The sequence below is a fragment of the Phaseolus vulgaris genome, chromosome 8 (genome assembly GCF_000499845.2).
Source record: "Phaseolus vulgaris cultivar G19833 chromosome 8, P. vulgaris v2.0, whole genome shotgun sequence".
NCBI classification, from domain to species: Eukaryota; Viridiplantae; Streptophyta; class Magnoliopsida; order Fabales; family Fabaceae; genus Phaseolus; species Phaseolus vulgaris.
This window is the reverse complement of record NC_023752.2, coordinates 62489554-62510819: the sequence shown is the minus strand read 5'-3', so window position 1 is coordinate 62510819 and position 21266 is coordinate 62489554. Positions and strand designations below refer to the sequence as shown.

At 34.6% G+C, this 21266-nt stretch overlaps 3 protein-coding genes across 4 annotated transcripts; all 3 read right to left on the bottom strand.

Moving 5' to 3' along the window:
- Positions 1–2117: 2117 nt before the first annotated feature.
- LOC137824221 (chlorophyll a-b binding protein 215, chloroplastic) lies at positions 2118–3562 on the bottom strand. The gene is made up of 2 exons (XM_068629753.1): positions 3279–3562; positions 2118–2871 (listed from the first exon to the last, which is right to left on the bottom strand). Exons 1-2 carry the CDS (start codon positions 3422–3424, stop codon positions 2220–2222), a joined length of 798 nt encoding a protein of 265 aa, XP_068485854.1. The 5' UTR covers positions 3425–3562; the 3' UTR covers positions 2118–2219.
- A 3568-nt stretch (positions 3563–7130) lies between these two features.
- On the bottom strand, positions 7131–10945 carry LOC137825768 (calcium-transporting ATPase 12, plasma membrane-type-like). Of its 2 annotated transcripts, XM_068631543.1 has the most exons (3): positions 10230–10945; positions 7831–10056; positions 7131–7719 (listed from the first exon to the last, which is right to left on the bottom strand). In XM_068631543.1, the coding sequence occupies exons 1-3, from the start codon at positions 10626–10628 to the stop codon at positions 7339–7341; spliced, it is 3006 nt and encodes a 1001-aa protein (XP_068487644.1). In that variant the 5' UTR covers positions 10629–10945; the 3' UTR covers positions 7131–7338. The 2 variants fall into 2 exon arrangements, with proteins under 2 accessions (XP_068487644.1, XP_068487642.1); XM_068631541.1 differs by having other exon boundaries at positions 7131–10056.
- A 3577-nt stretch (positions 10946–14522) lies between these two features.
- On the bottom strand, positions 14523–21041 carry LOC137824083 (nuclear pore complex protein NUP133). Its single transcript, XM_068629536.1, has 8 exons — positions 20759–21041; positions 20551–20675; positions 18617–20434; positions 17077–17795; positions 16842–16994; positions 15880–16216; positions 15623–15693; positions 14523–15438 (listed from the first exon to the last, which is right to left on the bottom strand). Exons 1-8 carry the CDS (start codon positions 20938–20940, stop codon positions 14887–14889), a joined length of 3957 nt encoding a protein of 1318 aa, XP_068485637.1. The 5' UTR covers positions 20941–21041; the 3' UTR covers positions 14523–14886.
- Between the last annotated feature and the right edge of the window lie 225 nt (positions 21042–21266).

Genomic DNA, 21266 nt, shown 5'->3' with positions numbered 1-21266 from the left:
TGAAGTTGGCTAAAACGAGTAGGCTAAGTGTTAGAAGACAAAGTGATGGCTAGTTTAGTTGGATGCTAAAGTAGGATATAAAACTTCACTTAACTTTTATATGCTTCTGTTATCTTACATTATGACAGAAGCATTAAATTTCGGGCACACTAGAAAGAATGAAACATTATCTTTGGAAACACACAAGAACAACTTTTCATATTAAATAATGGAAAAACATAGAAGCTACTCTGTGAGTCTGTGTAGCTTGGAGCCTAAAGTGAGTCCAGTGCTTGAGAACGTGGAACCAAAAACACACTAAAAAACCTCTGCAGTATATAGTAAATGCAACAAAAGTTATTGTCTCTTCTATGCATTTACTATGTACTTGTGCAACTTGAAAGCAAGATGTTCAGATAGCATTTTTTGTGAAAGAAAACTTCAGATAGTAATATCCTTTTCAACTTTTAATCCTACATTTTTCCCACCTTATAATAAAAATGATGTTTCCTTCACTGTCATGCAATTAATATCAAAACTAGAATTTCTCACACATTAAGTCATCTTTAAAAATACAATGAATTTTTCCTGTGTTCATAAAAACGGAATTCATGCACTGATCTTTTCTAAAAACACATTTTTACCATTCAAAATGAAGAACAATAGCCTTTTAGATATAACATGTAGATAATAAAAACCATTTCTCAGATTATAAAAGACAAATACGTGGTTTGAAACAAAGATTTGGACAGGTCCAGCTTCTGCCAAAAATCCATTCTGATACAAACATAGCACAACAGTCATAAACTACGATCTCTACTCCCATCTGATACAAACATAGCACAACAGACATAAACTACAATCTCTACTGTTTTCTACTGTTAGAATCATCGATTAGAGATTAAAACATTTCATATTATATAACTGCAAATCTCACCTTTTAAATCGGTTTTATGAGATTGAATTAGATTAAAATTCAATTCTTAATATCTCAGGTTTATATAGTTTAATTACTCTAAAGAGAATGGAACTGCATAAGCCTTGTTCACCATGGTAGCAACAGCTTCTAAGATCTCCCCCTTAAATGGTCTGAAGACAGAACCTTGGTACTTAACAGGAAATGTCACAAACCCTGTTCCATCACGAATTAACCCTTTCCCTATGTTTTCTATCCCTATAACTTCCATCACAAATCCATGTCTACCACTGCAGAATATTTGAAAATTTTACATTCAACCAAGGTTCAGATCAGTCACTTACGGATAAATACTTTTCTCTGATCTAAATTATATACTGTTCAATCAAATGTACAACAAAATTTACTATGATAACATGTATGGGTAAAACTAAAACAGCCACTGTCACCCACTATTATCCAATTCCCCCATAAAAAAAAAATTATAGTTTATGTGTGAAAATTCAAGTTGTGAAAAATAGTTTAATGTAAACCAAAACAAAGCTGCACTGCAATTAAAGAAAAAAGAAAAACTCCTATCAGAAGGCAGGAATGAAGGGTTCTTAACTCAAAGGGAATTGAGTTCTTGTTACAAGATGTTGGTGACGTGGGTATTGTGACAGTTTCAGCGTTACTTTATTGCAATTGCATATGTTTCTATTTATGAAGATTTACGTTGGATGTTGCTGAATACAGCGCAAAACAGAGATAGTTACAACTTACAAAAAATGGCAGAGAAAAAAGGTGTTTTAGAAATGAAGAAAGAAAACCAATCTGGAAGAGAATGTATTTAAAAAATGGTTTTAGAATGATCTTTAATGCATTTTAGTTTTCTCCCAATATCTTATATATTTTAATATATCTTATCCATCTTTATTTTTAAATAAAATTTTAATATTTTAAAAACACCATCAATAATTAAAAGTAAACATGTACCATAATACAAATTATGTATCATAAATATGAAATATATTTTATCATTTCAGAAATAAATTTATGAATTTTAATTATGATACACTGACTATATTATTGATGCGGATTCATTCTTTTATGTTCTTAATCGTTGGATGGTGTTCTTGGTACATCACTGATAGATTCCTTCAACATGGTTTCAATGTTTGAACTAATTAACATTTAGGAAAAGTTTGTTCAGTTCAGGTTATGTGGAAAATAGAAAACCATATAACAACACAAGTCAAGAGTTTGATATTTCAGGGATATATATAATTGTTCTCATGCAGATTCTTCAGGAGCAGAAGATTGCATTGCATCTAAAAAGACATGATCATTGTCCAGGGACAAAGTTGGTGGCATAAGCCCAAGCATTGTTGGCAACAGGGTCAGCAACATGGTCGTAGAGGTTCTGAATAGGGCCCTTGCCAGTGACAATGGCCTGAACAAAGAAACCAAACATGGAGAACATGGCCAATCTACCATTCTTGAGTTCCTTGACCTTCAACTCAGCAAATGCATCAGGGTCATCAGCAAGACCAAGAGGGTCAAAGGAACCTCCAGGGTAGACAGGGTCTAGGCCTTCACCAAGAGGTCCTCCACCAACTCTGTACCCTTCAACAAACCCCATCAGCACAACCTGAACAGCCCAGATGGCAAGAATGCTCTGAGCATGGACTAGGTTTGGGTTCCCCAAATAGTCAAGCCCTCCCTCAGAGAAGATCTGTGCACCAGCCTTGAACCACACTGCCTCACCGAATTTCACACCATTCTTCTCAAGGATCTCTGGGAAGGTGCATCCCAGAGCACCAAGCATGGCCCATCTGCTGTGAATCACCTCCAACTCACGGTTCCTGGCAAAGGTTTCAGGGTCAGCTGATAATCCAGCTGTGTCCCATCCGTAGTCACCAGGGAATTCACCAGTCAGGTATGATGGAATCTGCTCAGAGAATGGTCCCAAGTACTTGGGACGGTCAGGGCCATACCTGTTTTTCACAACCACCCCATGCAAACAAAATCAGTCATTTTCTCAAACAGATAATATTCAACACCCCACTTCATGTTATAGCACATACTGTCATTTTATCTTCACAATACAAAATATAAATACAGTTCTGTAGATGCTTTTGTGTTGTGTTCTTTTATCAGAATTAGAGTTTCACATTTAATGCAGACCCTTATAAGGTAAACCAGTGAGGTAAAACTCTAATTTCAATTCACAAACAACACCAAAATCATGAAAACAAGAAATTGCATGTAAATTTAGTCAAATTATTCATCATGTAACTTCAGTATTATTATACCAAAACTCATAACTAGTAATACCAAACACTAACATTTTGCAGTATGACAAGAAGGTGCATGGATGCATTGTTGATTAGGGAGCACTTACCAGATGCTCTGAGGAGCACTCTTGACGGTACGGCGCATGTTGGTGCGACCTTTGCCGGAGCCACCGGTCTTGCGGACGAATTCATTGACCTGCTTCAGAGCTGTTTGACCAGCGAATGCTGATTGCTGGAAAGCAGAGGTGGCCATGGCTCTGTTGTGTTGGCAAAGGTTCTTCTTTCTGTGGTTTTGTGAGTGTGTTGTGGAGAATGAAGAAGGTTAGTAGAAATGTTTATAGAAGGGTTGTGGATGAGGATATGCACAACTCAGCAACACCTCATTGGTTATAGATATGGATGTGGATTCTCGTGCTGATATTTTGTGTTTCTGAACTGTCTCTCCTTCTGCCACGTGGATGCAAAGATCTTCTTCCTTAGATGTTTTCGAGAGGGTTAATGTAAGCCACACAAAAAGGGTCCACCGAAAGTCAAGAAAAGAAAACTAAAATATTAACTTGTTCTAATGCAGAATAGTGTGGACTGGGTTCATTCTACAGTGCAGACCTGTGACCCATCACATTTTTTTTTTGTACTTTTATTTTCAGAAAACCTTGAAGATTAATATAATTTTAAAATTAATCCATTTTAATAAAAAATATTTATTTTTCTTATTAGACGAGTCGGTCTCGATCTTGATGACTGACCTAACATGTCAAAGAGTATCTCAAAACACTTAATAAATGACACTAATGATAATTACAATAACACTTTATGAATCATATTCATGTCTTGGTTTATTCCAAAGACAAAACAGTTAAATACTGATTAACTGAAAATTGATACAAATATTCTTCAGATATATCAATATTGTTGGGTATGAAGTCAAGAACAATTGAATTGGACTGACAAGACACCATGTTTAATGAGTGAGCTTAATCATTGTGAAGCACATGTAAAGATTGTTTCGTGGCTTCAAGTGGGAGATTGTTGGTATGAAGGCAGAACCAATTGGGTTAGGCTGACTAGGCACCATGTTTAGTGAGTAAGCTTAATCATTGTGTCCCTTTTATAATCTCTATTTAAAGATATCATTGTACTTGTAATTGATGTGCAACATGATCGAATGAAAATGACCGTGTGAATGTAGGTTGCAGTTGGAGATCGAACTACGTTAAATCTTGTGTTATTTATTTTCTACAGTTGATTTGTGATTGTGTGTTGCTTCCGCATGCGTTTTTTCCCATATATATATATATCAGAGACTAAAATACACATCAGTGAACGACTGACATTCAACCCATCACAATAAGGACTCATGATCAACATTATAAATAAACACCTCACAGATGTGTAAGGTACGTTTTTATCAAACATACTCTTAAAACTTCGTTGGAGTACATTTTTCAGGTCAACCCTGACGCGTCAGAATTTGAGAAAAAAAAGACTTGAAAGAAGAAACGAGAATATCACCGACACATCAGCAATTATATAACTAATTTCAGGTATTTTTTAAACTCTCTTATCTATACAGATACATTTTTAATTATAATATAATACGTTATTCTTTTTCTAATTATAATCTGATGCACTATCAATATATATCTATATAAATATATATCTATATAACAGTTACTATTTTTATTGAGTCTGAAACCACACAGAGAATACTCGGCTACGAAGAGCTCAAGGTGGCAACTCATCTTTGCTAGATTGCAAATTTGGCTTATATGGGAATAAGATCATGGTATGTTAGAAGAGATATTCATCTTATCTTTAAGCAAACAGTTTGAAAAAAGAGTGGAAAAAATCACAAATGAATAACATTATGAAACATGAAAACAAAATGATAGAAGTTTTAGTTTGAAATTCATGCCATTTTTATTGGTTTTTTAATTAACCCTCATGTTGTATTTAAATGAGAATTAGGATACTTTGGAGAAAACAAATAAAGCACATTAACTAAGGTTTAAAACATCATAAATACTGTGGAAAATTTGTTTAAACCTTCAATACAAAATTAGATAAGGTTAAAATGAACAACTCACATAACTGATGGAAAAAAATGTCAAAAATGTGTTATTTTTCTTTAAAAGTAATATATATTTTAAGTTATTTATTATCGGTTTGGTTAATCTATATGCATCAGGGGTATAGAATTAAAGTTCTTAAATGTCTCTTTTAATGAATTAAAATATTAAAATTTAAGTGATTTTTTTATTATAATTATTACCATTTTTAATTTGGTGATGTCCACTTCATTTTAAGTTTCCTACTATATTTCTTCTTTTTTTTCACCATTCCATTTGCTTCTCATAATCAGTTTTTTTTCATATTCCTCTTCAAATAAAATACCATTAATTTTTTAAACACGTATTTTCCATTAATTTCATTATAAACTTGATGAATTTTTTTTTGTCAAATTTAGTAAAAGCTCTTAAATAAATTATTGTATCGATCATTATTGAAAAATAAAGCTGTGATGAAATGTTTTATCAATTATTTCAACGATTATTCACTATTTTAAATATGAATTTAGTAAATTATATATACAATAAGAAAATGAGATAAACAAACAAATTAAAATCAACATAATTGTACTGGAAATAACACTTAAATATTTACTATTTTTTAAAATTTTGGTTCATTAAAAAGGACATTTAAAAGCTAGCAAAACTGATATATTAGGACATTTAAGTTTCATATACATGTGATAACATGTTCATTATAGCATTTTATAATACATAACAATTTTAATTTATCTTTTGAATAGTTTATATATTTTCATGTATATAGAATTGACCATGTCAAAAGTCTATACAAAGCACAATTCTTTAATAGACTATGGTTGGTGATAAAAGTTTAATACTGCCATATAATATTTTTCACAGAAATGTCAAAGAAGTTTCTCAGAAATGTGAAAGAAGTTTCACAGAAATAAGAACGAAGTTTCACAGATATTAATAAAAATAAATATAATTAGCATCTCTAGAATTATTTGGTTTTAATGTGTAATCATTAACATCATTTAAAAAAAAAAGTGTCTTCTTACTTTAAAAAGTAAATATTAAATAATTTTGTATTTTTATCAACATTTTATTTTTTTTCTTTATCAAAGTATACTGATACGCATTTGAAAAACCTGTGATATTAATTATAAATTATTTGGACATGAAATTTATTATATTCAAAGTTAACAAGTTTTTTTTAGATTAATTTTACTCTAAAGTTTCACCATAGCTATACAGCAATTTAGTTTATCTTTTTATATAAAAAAAATCAACTTCTGAGTTTCTTTATTCTCTTGCCCTAATCTGTTCTTAAGCAAACAAGTTTTAGTTTCACCATTTTTCCTCCCTCTGAATCTGTATATACACATTAAATCTAAATTTTCTCTGATGATTAACATGCATACACTACAAGAAAACCATGAAATAGGAATCAATTTGTAGAAACCAAAATAATTAGTTGCAATAGTAACTAAATTAGAGACATTTTAGAAACTAAAAAAAAAAATGGTTTCTAAATTAATTTCTATTATTTTCTATTATTGTTAAATAGTTTCTAAATTGATATCTAATTAGCAACCAAGGTTTTTGCTACCAAATTTAGAAACTAAATAATTGGTAGTTAAAACCTTAGTTGCTAATTAGATACCAATTTAGAAACTATTTAACAATAATGGAAAATAATAGAAACTATTTTTTTTTTAGTTTCTAAAATGGTCTCTATTTTAGTTCCTATTGTAACTAATTATTTTAGTATCTAAAAATTGATTTCTATTTCATGATTTTCTTGTAGTAGTGATATATGAACTATAGCCTTCCCTCTGTAGCATTATTTATAGTAATTTCTACATCTTTCAACTCGGAGAAGGAGACATATACACAGAAACAAGAAGTTCTAATGAAAACTACATAGAATAAATCTGTAAATGCTTAATTCACATTGATTCACATGATGAACTAATGAAGCTTATCTACATGCATAGGTTGTAGAAGTAGATGATTATTCTATGATGAGTACATACAAAGGTGCTGCTACAAATTTATCACATACATATGCCTATTTGACTAAGTGTCATGTTCATGTGACTAATCAGTGGGCGTGTAAAGTTGATTCCTGCCACTAACGAAGTGTCATGTTCATGCCTATTTGACTAAAAAATAGTCCAATAGGGAACAAAAGTAGCATCACAAATGAAAAAGTTTGAGAAAGAAAGAAAGAAGGTGAAGTAATAATTGAAAGTGAAGAATAATTGGTGTTGGGATTGAGAAGAACTGGAAGAATATTCTTCATGCTCCAGTCAAATACCCATGCAAGACCACCAATCATGACACAGATACCCCATTTTGTAGCATTCAACTGCATGCAATCTGCTAGGCCTTTAGCATACTCAATCACCACCACTTGCATCAGAAAACATATAACTAAGGCTCCCAAGAAATAGAAGCTCTGAACAAGAACTTCCTTTCTCAACAACTGCATGGTGTTGAGCACATTGACGATCTGGCACAATAAGAAGGTGTTAAAGATCATGGTTTCCCTAACTTTTTTCTCCCAGTCAGTAACATGTCCCCCATACTCAAGTATCATTGATACAGAAGTCTGATATAGTACCTGAATGGCAATGCTTTTCCAGATTTCTTTGGCCATGATATTTTGGTTCCTGTGATCAGATGGTTGTTTAGAAAGCTGTTCCTGGTTGGTTAAAGTCATTACCATCATTAGGCCACCCAGAATGCACACCAAAACATTCGCCCAAATCAACTGGAATGGTGCAAGAGGGGAATCTCCAGCACATGTTGTAAGCAAGGTTATGACTGATCCTGATATGATACATGTCAGCTGAAGTTGAATGAACTTCTGAATGTTGAGATATTTACCTCTTCCAGCTATCACAATGGGTTCCAATGAACTGAAGCATCTGATAGATATGTCACAACTTTCTCTATCCACTCTTGTGCTTAGAGAATCAAGCACTATCCCCACATCAGCTACTTTTAGAACTGAGGTATGATCATTCATCAACCTTGTTCCAATGAATGCAACCACCTTACCTTTCTCTTGCAAGCACTGTATCATCAGAAGTTTGTCCTCAGGAAGGAATCTTGCCATCACATGGGCCCGATCCACTTCGACTAATCTAGCTTCCTCATTCAAATCTTGAAGTTGTTTGCCTTCAAGCACAACACCATGTTCTAGTCCTAGCTCACAAGCAATGCCTTCCAATTTCTCAATGCCATCCTCCGAAACCAGTTTGATCTGCACATTTTCAGCATTTCTCAAACTTTCCAAAGCTGGTTTTATGGATTCTTGGCTGGTGTCTTTCAGGCCTATCACTCCAGATAAGATCAGTTCTTCCTGCTCAAGTTCTTCACCATCTGTTTGTTTATAAGCAAAAGCCATTGGCCTGAGTCCATTATCCTCCATGTCTTTAATCACCTGAAGAAATTTGATTCTCTGATTTTCCATGGCGTGGCAATTCCCTTCACTGTCATGGTACTGTGAACACATCTCCAATATTGCTGATGCAGCTCCACTCCAGTGCAAGTGCAGAACTTCACTGTCCCCATCTTTTCTCACCAAAACTCCACTGCCTTCTCCGCCAGAATTCAACTTGCTGTGCTTAAGAATGTCAAATTTTTCTTCGGTGAAAGATCTCATGCTCATTTCCCATGTTGTTTCTGCCCAAGAAACAAGTGGATTGAACAAAGGGGAAAGATAAATCTCTGGTGCAAGGACTGATACACCAACCCCTACTTTAAGCATGTCAAGCACTGGTAATTTTTCTATTTCTGCTCCCTCAACCATGCTCATGATATCTTCCTCTCCCACAGATATTCTGCTAACTTCCATTTGCTTGGATATTAGCTCCCCTGACACATCAATGCAGATGACAGTTACCAACCCCATTGTAGTACAAGCAGACAAATCATTAAGAACTGCATCTTGGTTTCTTAGTTCCTTATCAATCTGGTACTTTAGAGAAATTGTAACCACAAGTGGCATTCCATGCTGCACGCAAAGTATTGCAACAGTAACAAGACCTGATAAAATGGAAACCCTTCCCTGGGGTCTCAGAAAAATTCTCTCAAGGACTTTCATCAAAATGCCAATTGAGACCTTCCCTTTCATTTCTGGTAACCCTGCATTGCTCCTATCTTTTCCATAAATCAGGCGAACTAACACCACAAATGCAACCAGTACAGAGACAGAAAGAGCAGCCATGTCAATGTAAGAAATTGGCTTCTCAATTTTCCTTTCCAACAAACCCCTCCTTTCAGAATTACAGATACCTATATTAGCCAAATTGGTTTTGGTTCCAACTGATGTTACCAACATCCATCCCTGACCCCCAATCACCTTTGAACCAGTTACAAGAGACGGATTCTGCTCCTTGCTTTTGATTTCCTGAAGCTCAGCCAGCACAAGGATGCCATCACTTGCAAGCTCACCATCTGCTGGAACCACATCTCCTGGCCACAGGAACACTGCCTCTCCCACCTGAATATCAGATATGGGAACCACTTTGAACTCTTCACCTCGTTTCACTCTGCATTCCAACTCCTGCTTTCTCCCCGCCAATTTCAACTTTTTCCTCTCACACAAAAAGTTTGCCACTGATTTTCCCAGAACCAGCAGGAGAATAGCAAATAGTATAGCAACACCATCATGCCAACCATGTTTAGGTCCCTCCTGCTTGAACTCTATGGCGAATGACAACCCAGCTGAGACCAACAGCATCAAAATTGTGCAACGGTAGCATTTGTAGCTGTTCAACAAAGAGTTGAACAAGTCTAGTAACGGTATGCTGGTTTTCCCCCCCTCAAAATCATGGTGCTCCTGTTCATAAAGACAAAACCCCGTCAACAAAACACATCTCTCTCAACCCACCCACAAACAACAGTTAGTAGATAGATCCATCCTGAAAGCTTCAGAAAACCAAAAATTTAGACAGTTTAGTTTGGCCAGCGTAAAGCACAAGGGATCTACCAAATATGTGGATGAATTGGTACCTGTGCGTATTGAAGTTGACCACCAAGGAGAGTTGAACCGAAGTCAACTTCACCCAGACCAGGAAGAGAATTCAAGGCCTGGTCCCTCACAATTCCAGCAGCATCACTGCTAATCTCTTCTATATCAACTGCAACATAGGATCTGGAAGAGGAGGTTCTAGCAGGAGAGAATGAAGGGAACGGTATTGAAGGAAGTAGTGAATCTGGTGATGGTGGAGACTCATGGTTGCCACTGGAAGTTGCTGGCTTCTTGGCGGAGATGAGGAACCACCTTATGTATAAACTCTTGCGCCATATCCTTGTGTACTTCCCTTTGGTAGTAGAACCAAGTAAGGTAGCACCAAGTTCAATGGTGGCACCACAATCACCACCACTTGAGGACGTGCTTTCTTGGGACATGTCTTTTGTTAATTCCTTATTTTGGCAGCAAGAAGAAGAACAACAACAACAATGATTGTACAATCTTTTCTCGGAAACAAAGATCCAAAAGTGGATTTTTCAGACAACCTTGTTTGTTACTAACAAAAACACACGTGGTGTTTAGCAAGAAGGTAAAACAAAATTATTTTGACATTGTTGTCACTCTCCAATGAACACCACTCTTCTACAGAATCTCATAACTAGATGAGCCATGAGACTGTGACACAGAAGATTTAAAAAATGCAATTGGAGAATGAAACTCAATTGCTTGGATCCAATGAGAGCGATAATTTGATAATTTAGCCAACACGGAGGGGGTTATTTATTGCTTCAAATTGGGTATTTTGGTAAATATGTGAAAACTCAAGGGCATGCATGCATGTGATACTATAAGATCATCAAAACGTGACATGAAAATCTGACCGTTAATTGAACCAGTTTACGATGGATGGATGGAGGGAATGTGCCACGTTTGTTTGTTTAAGAAAGCCATTTTTGAAGAAAGTGATTTTTGGACGCAACTTAAGTTTAGAGTGTTTTAACGAACAGAGGCCGGCCATGGAAATTATAAGACAATTTACGAATACCATTTTTTTCTTCACGCGTTATTACTAATCTCTTCTATAACGCATCAGTGCCAAACTTTCTGTGGCCATAAAAAACTATGATTTTTTTCAAAATTAAGTGGAAGCTCGTTTTTAATTAATTCATAGCATAACAAATTTAAGTGATTGCAAACGTAATCAATGTAACATATATATTTCTTCTTTTACCTTTAATAATTCGACATCATTTAAGAATGCAACTTAACACCATTTAAATACATTTTTTTCACATTTACAATTTTTTTTCCGACCTCAAGTCGGTTGGACAACATCACTAGGATCAATCACTGCATTCGAAGTATTGTCCGTTTTGAAGGTTGATGCTCCATCACGATTTTATCCGCTGAAGGGAGGAAGGAGTATATAAACTGTCATTGACCTCGATTCCTAAGCGATGTAGAACTACATTGGCATACGGAAACATTTTTAATTTGAATTTGTTTTATTTTTAACAAATAATTTTAAAAAAATAAAGAAAGAATATATATTTAAATTATTTTTAACTTCAAATCAAAAACAAGGTATTAGTGGATTAAAAAAAAATTACATAAAGATATTGATCACGTGATAATTTATTTATATAAGTTATGAGTGCTTGTACTAAATTGATATTTGAACGGGAGAAAGACGAAATTGAAGGGTATTTTTCTCAAAAAAAATTATTTTCCAAAAAAGAAATTAATAGTTACAAGTTGGTACATTTTTCTACATCAGTTTTGAGTTTTGAGTTCATTTATTCTAGAAAATAATTTTATGCAAAATTTCAAAATAGTTCTACGCGTTGCTTTGTACCACACGTGGACAAAATTGGATTTGAGGCTCTTTTCTATTATTTTCTTTTATTGCGTATGCTTTTGAAAACAATGATACAGTGATATATTATATCATTTTCTTATTTTAAGAAAATTAGAATCGAGTATGCCTTTATCATTTTTCTATCTTTTTCTTTATCAAACTATTTATTATTAAATATTTATTTTTCTTTTCCATGTGTAAATTTTTCACCAAAATGGTACAATTTTTTCGTTTATTAATAATTTATTTCCATTTTTAGATAAGAAAAAATATTATTTGACACCCACTTTTTGGATTGCTCCAAATTACAACTTTCACATTATAGAGATTATGAAATGTAAAATGATATTTTTATTACTTGAAGAAGCGTAATTTGGAACGTCAAATTATCAGTGCTCTTTAGATAAATAGTAACTCATTTTTAGATAAATAGTAACTTGGCATGATTTTGTTGGTGGGGTATTGAAAAGAATATTCGTTGGTGGATCCTTTACTTACTACAACTACTTACTAAAATATTTTTTTTATCTTTTTTACAAGCTACTTTCATTTGCTAAAATAATAAATATATTAACTAAAACTTTCATTTATTATATTATAAATCTCATTACTAAAAATGTTTTTAAGTTTTTTATAATAAGCATACTTTATCTATAGTACTATTCACAACAGAATAATCTATTATTAATACTATAAATAATTTTTTGTCGTCACACAAGAATAATGTACCTTTTAAGTTAGCTCTTTCACAATATATTAGAAAAAAAATAAGTACGTACGAGAAAAAAAATCTAAAAATAAAATAATTATTCCAAGTAATACCAGGTAGTATCTACACCCTATCTACAAGTACAATAATTAAAATGTTTTTATTTAAGGTAGAGTTTTAAAAATGTTACAATTTAAAATAACTAAATTGGAATGATAGCAATATTTACGAATTAATTTACAAGGTGCATCGCCAATATTTAATGCTTATCTGAAGGAGATTCTCTTTTATGCCTTTTTTTAATTGTATCAGAACACACGTTTGACTTTTTGGAAACAAAGTCGTACAAAGTTATCCAAAAATATAAATAAATAAATTTTATTTATTATTTTAATAAACGAAAGAAATTATACCATGATGCAAAAACCTAAATTCATTTTATTCATAAATCAATTGTTTTTTAAATTATCTTTGTTTTTGGAATAGTGAGATGTGTATTATGAGTTGAGAATTAATGATTGACAATGGATAAGGTTGTAACTTGTATAAATAAATCTGTAAATAAATTAGCATATTACCCGTCTAGTGTATTTTTTAATTTTAAACAGAAAATATTATTCTAAAAAATCTAACAAAATATAGATAAAACATATTTGCAATGAAAAAATAATTGTGTCACGAAAATATCATGAGTATCGATTAAAATATAAAGTATAAAAGTATTTTGTAGTTATAACACAATTAATTGAAAAATCATCGTTAATGATTATTTGGAATGAATATTTCAGATTATACTTCAATAACAAAGTTAATAACATGGTTTTTCAGCTCTGGTTATTATGCTAATGTACAATTCTATAGTATATACAGGGTTTATTAACACTTAATAATATTTTATCTTATACATCAAGGGTCTACGCAAAGGAAGTAGAATATATTTTATTAAAAGTATTAATATTTATTTTTTAAATATAATTAAAAAAAAACAATTCAGATTTCTTATTTAATGTCTTTTACGTCATACACATGATAAAAAGTTATATTCAAAATTTGTTATAATGTTTTATTTATAAATTTAATTATCTGTGGCCTTTAAAATAAGAAAACAGTTCTTCCTTTGTGGAAATAGGGGCTTATAAATTACTCATCATATCCATTACTTTTGTACACTCAATTTTTATATTATTTAGACGTCAAAAGTAATTTATAAATATCATTTTTTTTAATTCTTAAAAACATTTTTAAAAACAAAATCATAATGAACTTTACAATAATTTACAAAAGAATGTCATATAACTGATGATTGATTTTAATGAAGTAAATTAATTATCATAATAAACTTTGACCTCAGACAAAAAATATTATTTTTATAATCTAATCTTATGTCATATTTGCATATAATTTTTACCACAGACGATAGGAAGAACCTCCCCCACAATAAAACATACTCACATCCTTTTTATGTTTTATTTCCCTTCATTTGTATCAATTTTTTCTATTCTCAAATTCCAGTTTCAAGGTTAGTATAAATATCCCACCAGTGATAAGAATAAATATTTCTGAAAACATTTATTAAAATCAATATCAGAAACAAAACTAGGTCATCTCACTGATGCCTAAGAATAAAAAGATTTGTCAATATTCAAATATTTAGGTTAGATGACAATTTTAAAGTCACTGGCACATTTCTAAGGACTTATTTTCATTTTCAGTTCATATATTTTCACCAGTGATAAAAACACCATTCTAAACCCTATACTGATATGATCTAGTTAGTTTCGATTTCAATATCAAGAATGTTATTTGCAAGGCATTAACTACCCCATTCTTACACTGCTCTTTTTGTTTTGAATATATAAAAAACAAAAATCACAACCATTTTCCATTTACCAAACAATGTACCTGGAGGGGTATGCAAGACCAGAATGCAAGAAGCATTTCACTTTCGATAATGGCGTATTTGTGATTGCGGCATATCTTCTACCCAACACCATTTACCAATATCTGATGCAGGGTTGTGTTGTGAATGCAGTGCATGGAAGAGGAACGATCAAAACAACGGCATATTCCATGTCAGAACAAAACATACACCAACTTGTATTACGGTTAGGAATGATCTCTATTCACGTTAATCCATTGGGGAAGGCCCTTCTTCGATTCTCATGTCACAACCATGCTCGCTACCAAGCATTATCGCCATTAGCATAAGTTTGCCAGCAACTGGAAAATCCTTGTGCTGCATCAATATTGTTTCAACTGAACTACCCATATCGCCCAAAATAGAAGTCTCCATGTTTTCTTGCCTCAAGGGCAATACTTGATCAAACCCTTCTTCAAATGTTTCACTTTGAGATCCATAACACCTACTTGAAGCCTGGAAAAGTGTTGTATTTTTCAAGTTTTGCAGGATTTCCTGGTCACTCCATCCTTCAGCTCTGTAGGAATCGTGGAATTCACTCCAATCATCCTGACTAGCAGCTTTTTTCCAACAATCCTCCAAAAGTTTTCTGTGGATCTTCCGAAAAGAGGAACTAGTCCATGCAAAAACGTCAAAGGCCCACAGTGAGAGCTCTTGATCTTCGCTTTCCAGACACAGTTTAATCAAGTCTTCAGGATGAAGCAGCTCGTCTTCAACTAGTTGCGTATCCTCAATGGAAGGAGATCGTTTCATTACTTCCTCCTACAGGTAAAGCACGTAAATAAGGATAAAGAGGACTCTTAAAAGAGTGCAACAAGGCTTATTTACCAGCGCCAAGTTAACCAAGTTCTCACGAAACAAAGTAAATATTAAATCACTAATCTTATACCTAAAGGGCAGATAAAACAGTCACACAAGACTCTATGCAGAAGTCACTCAAATTTACCTGTAATTTTAGAATCTTCAAATCAGCCTCGATGCGGTCGACCTTGACTTGAGTACCGGCATCTTTACCAGCTGTACCAAAGAAAAGGTAACTATTTATCTATAGCAAATGCAATTTATTAATGTCTATTATCCCAAAAAAAAGTAGATATTAACGAGTTACTACTAGAATTTGAATGAAAAGATCTAAAGAAATATAAAATAGAATGAAGAGAAAGGAAGTAATCACCATAACAGATGAAAAACACAGCACCATACCTGCAAAGGCAGCAATCTTAGATAGATATAAAAGATTTTTTCTGTCAGTCAATTTTAGTTTCATCTTCGTACACTCCTGTTCTCCTTCCTCTTCTGCGACTGGATTAGATTGCATGTTTTGTGTGAGCGCCAATGTATGAAGTGATTCTGTAGCAGAGGAAAATTGATGAAGGAACAAATCATGAAGCCATTGAAGATCTAGATACTCCCTCAGGAAAAGGGATAGCTCTTCGGGAAATTCTTCCCCTAGCCTTAAAAGTTGAGAAAATTGTCTGCTTTCATGGAGTCTCTTAAAGACATAGTAACTAAATCCCCCATTAGGTCCCAGGCTTTCATGCTGCACACAAACCGTTGAGACATAAGCAAGAATAAATTTCTGAAAAAATGGAAACACATAGTACATAGATCCTTAAGATTAAAGAATACCATATAGATATCATAAATTATCATTTTCCAATAACCAACTTTCTGTGAAAGGCCATGGTTTTATTCGACATTGGGAGTTGTCAGCAATGTAACTGCAAACCACTAAGTTACTACTAGTAACAAATTTCAGGTGTTGTGTCCAAAATAAGGCACTTTTCTTGGTATGTCTTGTGTAAGAGTTCACAAAATATATAAAGATTTCAATAGAAAGAAGGGATACTGGAGCTGTAAAAATTTGGTGGAACTGAGGTTTGTGGTTGGTTCTTAATAACAGATATTTATTCTTTTAAGAGGCATTTTGTGCACTGACTCTAGCTCTAGATCAGGATAAAATCGTTATTATTGCTTCATTATAGCAAAAGTTTTAGAAGTGCAAAAATTTCTTCCCAGCGGACTTCTATTGAATCCTAAAGCCCTATTAGTAACAGAATGATATGCAAAGAAAACAATAATTGCAATTTGCAAATATCTAGAAAAGAGGGAATAAAAGCAGCATGGGTGCACAACATCACAGCAAATAATAAAATTAGTCATACCATAATATTTCTCAGTAATTCTGAATCATTCACATCGCAACAAACTGTCCACATAACTTTGTAACATCCATGCCGTTTAGCAATTGATAGCAGTTGTGAAGTAAGCTTCATTATGGTCTCGTCATTATGCTCTCCAGCTACTTCAAACGAATCCTGTACAAAAGACCAACTGTACGATATATATCAATTCTACACCAGGATTGCAAGGGTAAGGTAAGCAAAATAAAATAATAACCTTCTGAGCATCTTCAAATTCTTTAACTTTCTGATATAGAGATTCAAGAAGGGTGTCTCGCCTCTCCCAATATTCATTTAACAGACCTCTGTGTTCTTCTCCACACTCATTCTTCGCTGTAACGGCACCAGAATATGCCTCAAGTAGAACTTCAGCGAGTGCTTCCAAATTATTATACAAGTCTAATTTTGTGGTTTTATTAAGTCCAGATGTTTCATTTAACAAGTGAAGCAGGACAGATGCAACACTCCAAATCCCAGTCCGTACAATAGGTTGACAATACCAAGGTGTTAAACCCTCAGGTGGAGGATACCACAATCTGTTCTCATTCTTATAGTTGAAGCATGTCCTAATTATGGTAACACATGCAGTAGAGAGTTCACATGCCCTCTGGATCTGGATTGCTAACGGGTGCTCTGGTCTTATTACATACTCTAACTCTTTATCTAAGCAGTAGAAGAGATCTTCAAGATCTGAAACCTTACTGTAGAACACTTCAGCGTTGTCTCTATCCATCAGAAGGACAGTGTTTCGACGAGCTCTCTCACCAACTAACTGTATCATATCCCAAAGGGCACCTGACATCTGAATGTCAGAACTAGATTTTGAGGAGTCAACATTAGTTGATCGATTTTGGCTGATCATATTTTGAAGCTCCCTCAGCTGAATCATTGCAGATAACTTTTCACCATGCTCTAAAATAATTTGTAAGGCATGTCCTGGCAATCAAAAAAGCATCATACAGTCATGGAATATCCACTTCTTGTTGTCAATGTGCTGTTTTTATCTTGCATTTTACCTGAACCTATAATTATTTATTCACTGCCTTAATCTATTCATCAACTAAAAAGATTGCCAGGATTCATCAACTACAAAATCATAAATAAAATGTGCCTTCACATACAATCCCACCCTAAGAAGTCAAACAACATGAACTGAGAATCCATGTGCATACCTAAAATCTAAACTACAAAAGTCATCTAGTCAACAACCAAATTTATTTTAGGATTTCATTTACTACTTCCCTCTATCATCAAGCTTACTTTTTTCTTAAAACTCACACGTGAGGTTAAAAAATAAGGAAATTAAACCTCTAATCATTTAGTCCCAGCACAAACTTCATGCCTTTGATTTTATTCAAACATGATGAAGAGTCAAAGGAGCATGATAATAATTGAGATTATATTCATATGCATTTCACACAATTTACAAAAGTCAAAAAGCTATTAGTGAAAGAACACTCTACTATTACTCATGATATACTCTGCACAAAGTCATCCTGAAAAGTTTGATTATTTTACCATCAGCACAATCTGTAACAAATAGATCTAAAGAGGCAGCTGGTTAATTTTATTTTATAAAGCAGGTTGGCAGATAAATTAAGCATATATGGAGTTACACATCCACATCATGTAACAACTAAGGACCAATTCAAAGATGATTAAACTAGTTAGTTGGATAAGTATGATTACAAGAGAAATTGTTTGAAGATCAAATAAAAGCAAATGAACTTTTGGTGAATAGACTGAAGATTTCATACTCTGCTTAGAACACAGCTCCTCGTGGCATTTGGACAAGGCAAGAAAGTGAAGGAACTTTTCATGTTTCTGCTTCTTTTCTAAGAGTTGGGTGGAAACAACAGCCATGGCTAAAATCTCTGCACCTCTGGTAGTTGTCCAGTGTTTAGCTAGGGTGTCTATAATCGATTTGCTCATCCGAACAAAAACATTGGTTTCCCCATCCCTTTCAAATGAACCAGAAGTTTCTAGCTTTTCAAGAGACCTATCAATTTGACCAGATGATAAAAATTCATTGAAAAGATTATTCAACAAAGCTTCTGATTCTTCATCTTGTGCAGTACGACGTCCAATCCCACTCAAAACCGTCCTCTGTTTATCTCCAGCACTCCATGCTTCAGAGCTAACCCTTCTGGGAGCAACATTACCTGCAAATGTAAGATTTCTTATCTCTTCTTGTGCAGATCTTTCATTAGAGCTGCCTTTCCGAGATAAGCTTCTCTCAGGTGGTTCCACCCCTCCAAGAATGACAGCTTTCTCTGGTATTGCCCATATTCCTGCTTTCTCTGTTAATACCACCCATGCACCTTCTTCATAATCATCTGCAGAAGGAAGGATTGAAGCATCTAGCACTTTACCAGCATCGTAGGGTAAATCAAACTTATAGAGTCGTGTAGAGTTCCTATAATAATGGGAGACAGTTGCTGTTCCATCTCCAGATATTATGACTGTAGACCCTGAAGGATTGCCCCCTATTCGAAGCCTCATGGAAAACAAGGAATCCTCATCTTCAACTCTAGCTTTTGGTATTATCACCTCGATAGGGGCTTTTTTCTCCAAAACCTTGTCATTTGTTGTCTCTGAACCCAGCACTGATTTATATTGCATGGTCAGGAGAGAATACTGCATGTAGCTTGAACTGCTAATCCGGTCATTGCAGAAGGTTGCAACAAGAATGGTAATGACCTTACCATGATCATCTACTTGCATATCAAGAGGCCATATTCTCTTTTGACCAGCCAGATCCTTCTTAATGCCAACCTCAGCATCTGTTCCAACAATTTCCTGAGACCAAAGCTTTGAAACAGGTATATCAGAATCAAACTCTACTCTGAAACACTGTATCTCATGGTCTGTCAACACCAGGAACTGCCTATTTGCTTCCCGAGTAGAATAATGCGGGAAACCCCAAGTCAGAGACCTTGGGTACCCGACATTGCTCACAGTTTGAACTGATTCACCCCGTTGAGGATGGAAATGAGTAATATTTTCAAACACTTTCCTTCGGTGAATGCCAGTAGGAGTGCATTGAAACTGCCAGAGCTCACCACTTGAGCTACACGCAAGGGCAACACATGCAAACTTACGATTGGGAACAGTAGAAGCAATCATAGAGTTAAACATGAACAATCCACTCAAACCACTTGCTAGCTTACTTTGACGCCGCTGCCTGTTGAAGGAAGCTTTCCCATCAGGAGTAAAAACAGCGCCCAGCTCACTAGAAGATGCTCGACTAGTTACCGGAGCAAGCGGCTGAGAATAAATGTCAGGCCAATAAATAACAGCCCGAGTTTGACAATTACACAAAACTACAGCAGCAGAGTTGCACTGTTTGGCAACCTCATTCCTTCCCACAGACGCGACATCACAATTAACAACACGAAGTATCCAACTACCAGCGTCATTTCTGCTAACATCAGCCTCATTCAGAGGAATTTCAAGGATCACACATTTCATGGAGGATGCGGGGGACAGATAACTCCAAAGGTAGACCCTGTTCCCGCAGATAATCCAAGCGAGTGACGTGCTCTTGTCAATCCCACCACACGCGCGATCTTCAACTGCATTGCGTTACACCATAATCTCAAACACATCAAACTCAATTTACTTCAAAATCTGAAGGAATTAACACACGTGCCAACTAACGCAATCAATAGACAAGTCAAATTGTTCTCACCGGGAATTCGCTTGTGCAGCAAAATGTTCTGCTCATCTCGAACCACTTGCGGAAACTCGCCGACGAAAACAGGTTTGGTAAGATCAGCGTCGTCTCCTTTTCCACTTCGGTTGACCTGGGGAACCCTACGCAAGGAAAACGGAAAACAGTCAGAAGCAGAACGCGATTTTCGAGGCAGATTTTGGCAAATGAGGAAATGAACGAGTACCTGGCAAGGACAGATAAACGAGGAGCCCAAGGAGCGGGAGTGCCGGAGCTAGGGCGATTGGGAACGGCGGTGTCGTTGAAAGAGGCTCGCGCAGGAGTGACCGGAAAATCTGGCACCGGCGAACCGCGAGCTTGGTCTCTCCTAACGCGAGCATTGCTCTTCTTCGCTCCGCAAGAAAACATGACGATCACTGAGTAGCGCCAGATGTTAGGGTTTATGAGGTTTTCGCCATTTGAATCACGAGAGGGAAAAGGAAGACAAGTAACAGACGCTGGTTTTTTGTAATTTTTAATTGTAATAAAATATCTACACTTAAACACAGACAGTTTCTTCCTGCACCCAACAAATGGCTTCCTACACCCCAACATTCTTTAAAAAGACCATTTTACCCCTTAACAGTGACAACCAGATTATTCTTTCAGAAATATATACTTTTCGTAACATATTTTATGAATTCCAAATTTATTATTCTGAAAATTAAAAAATATATTACGGAAAGAATATTTCA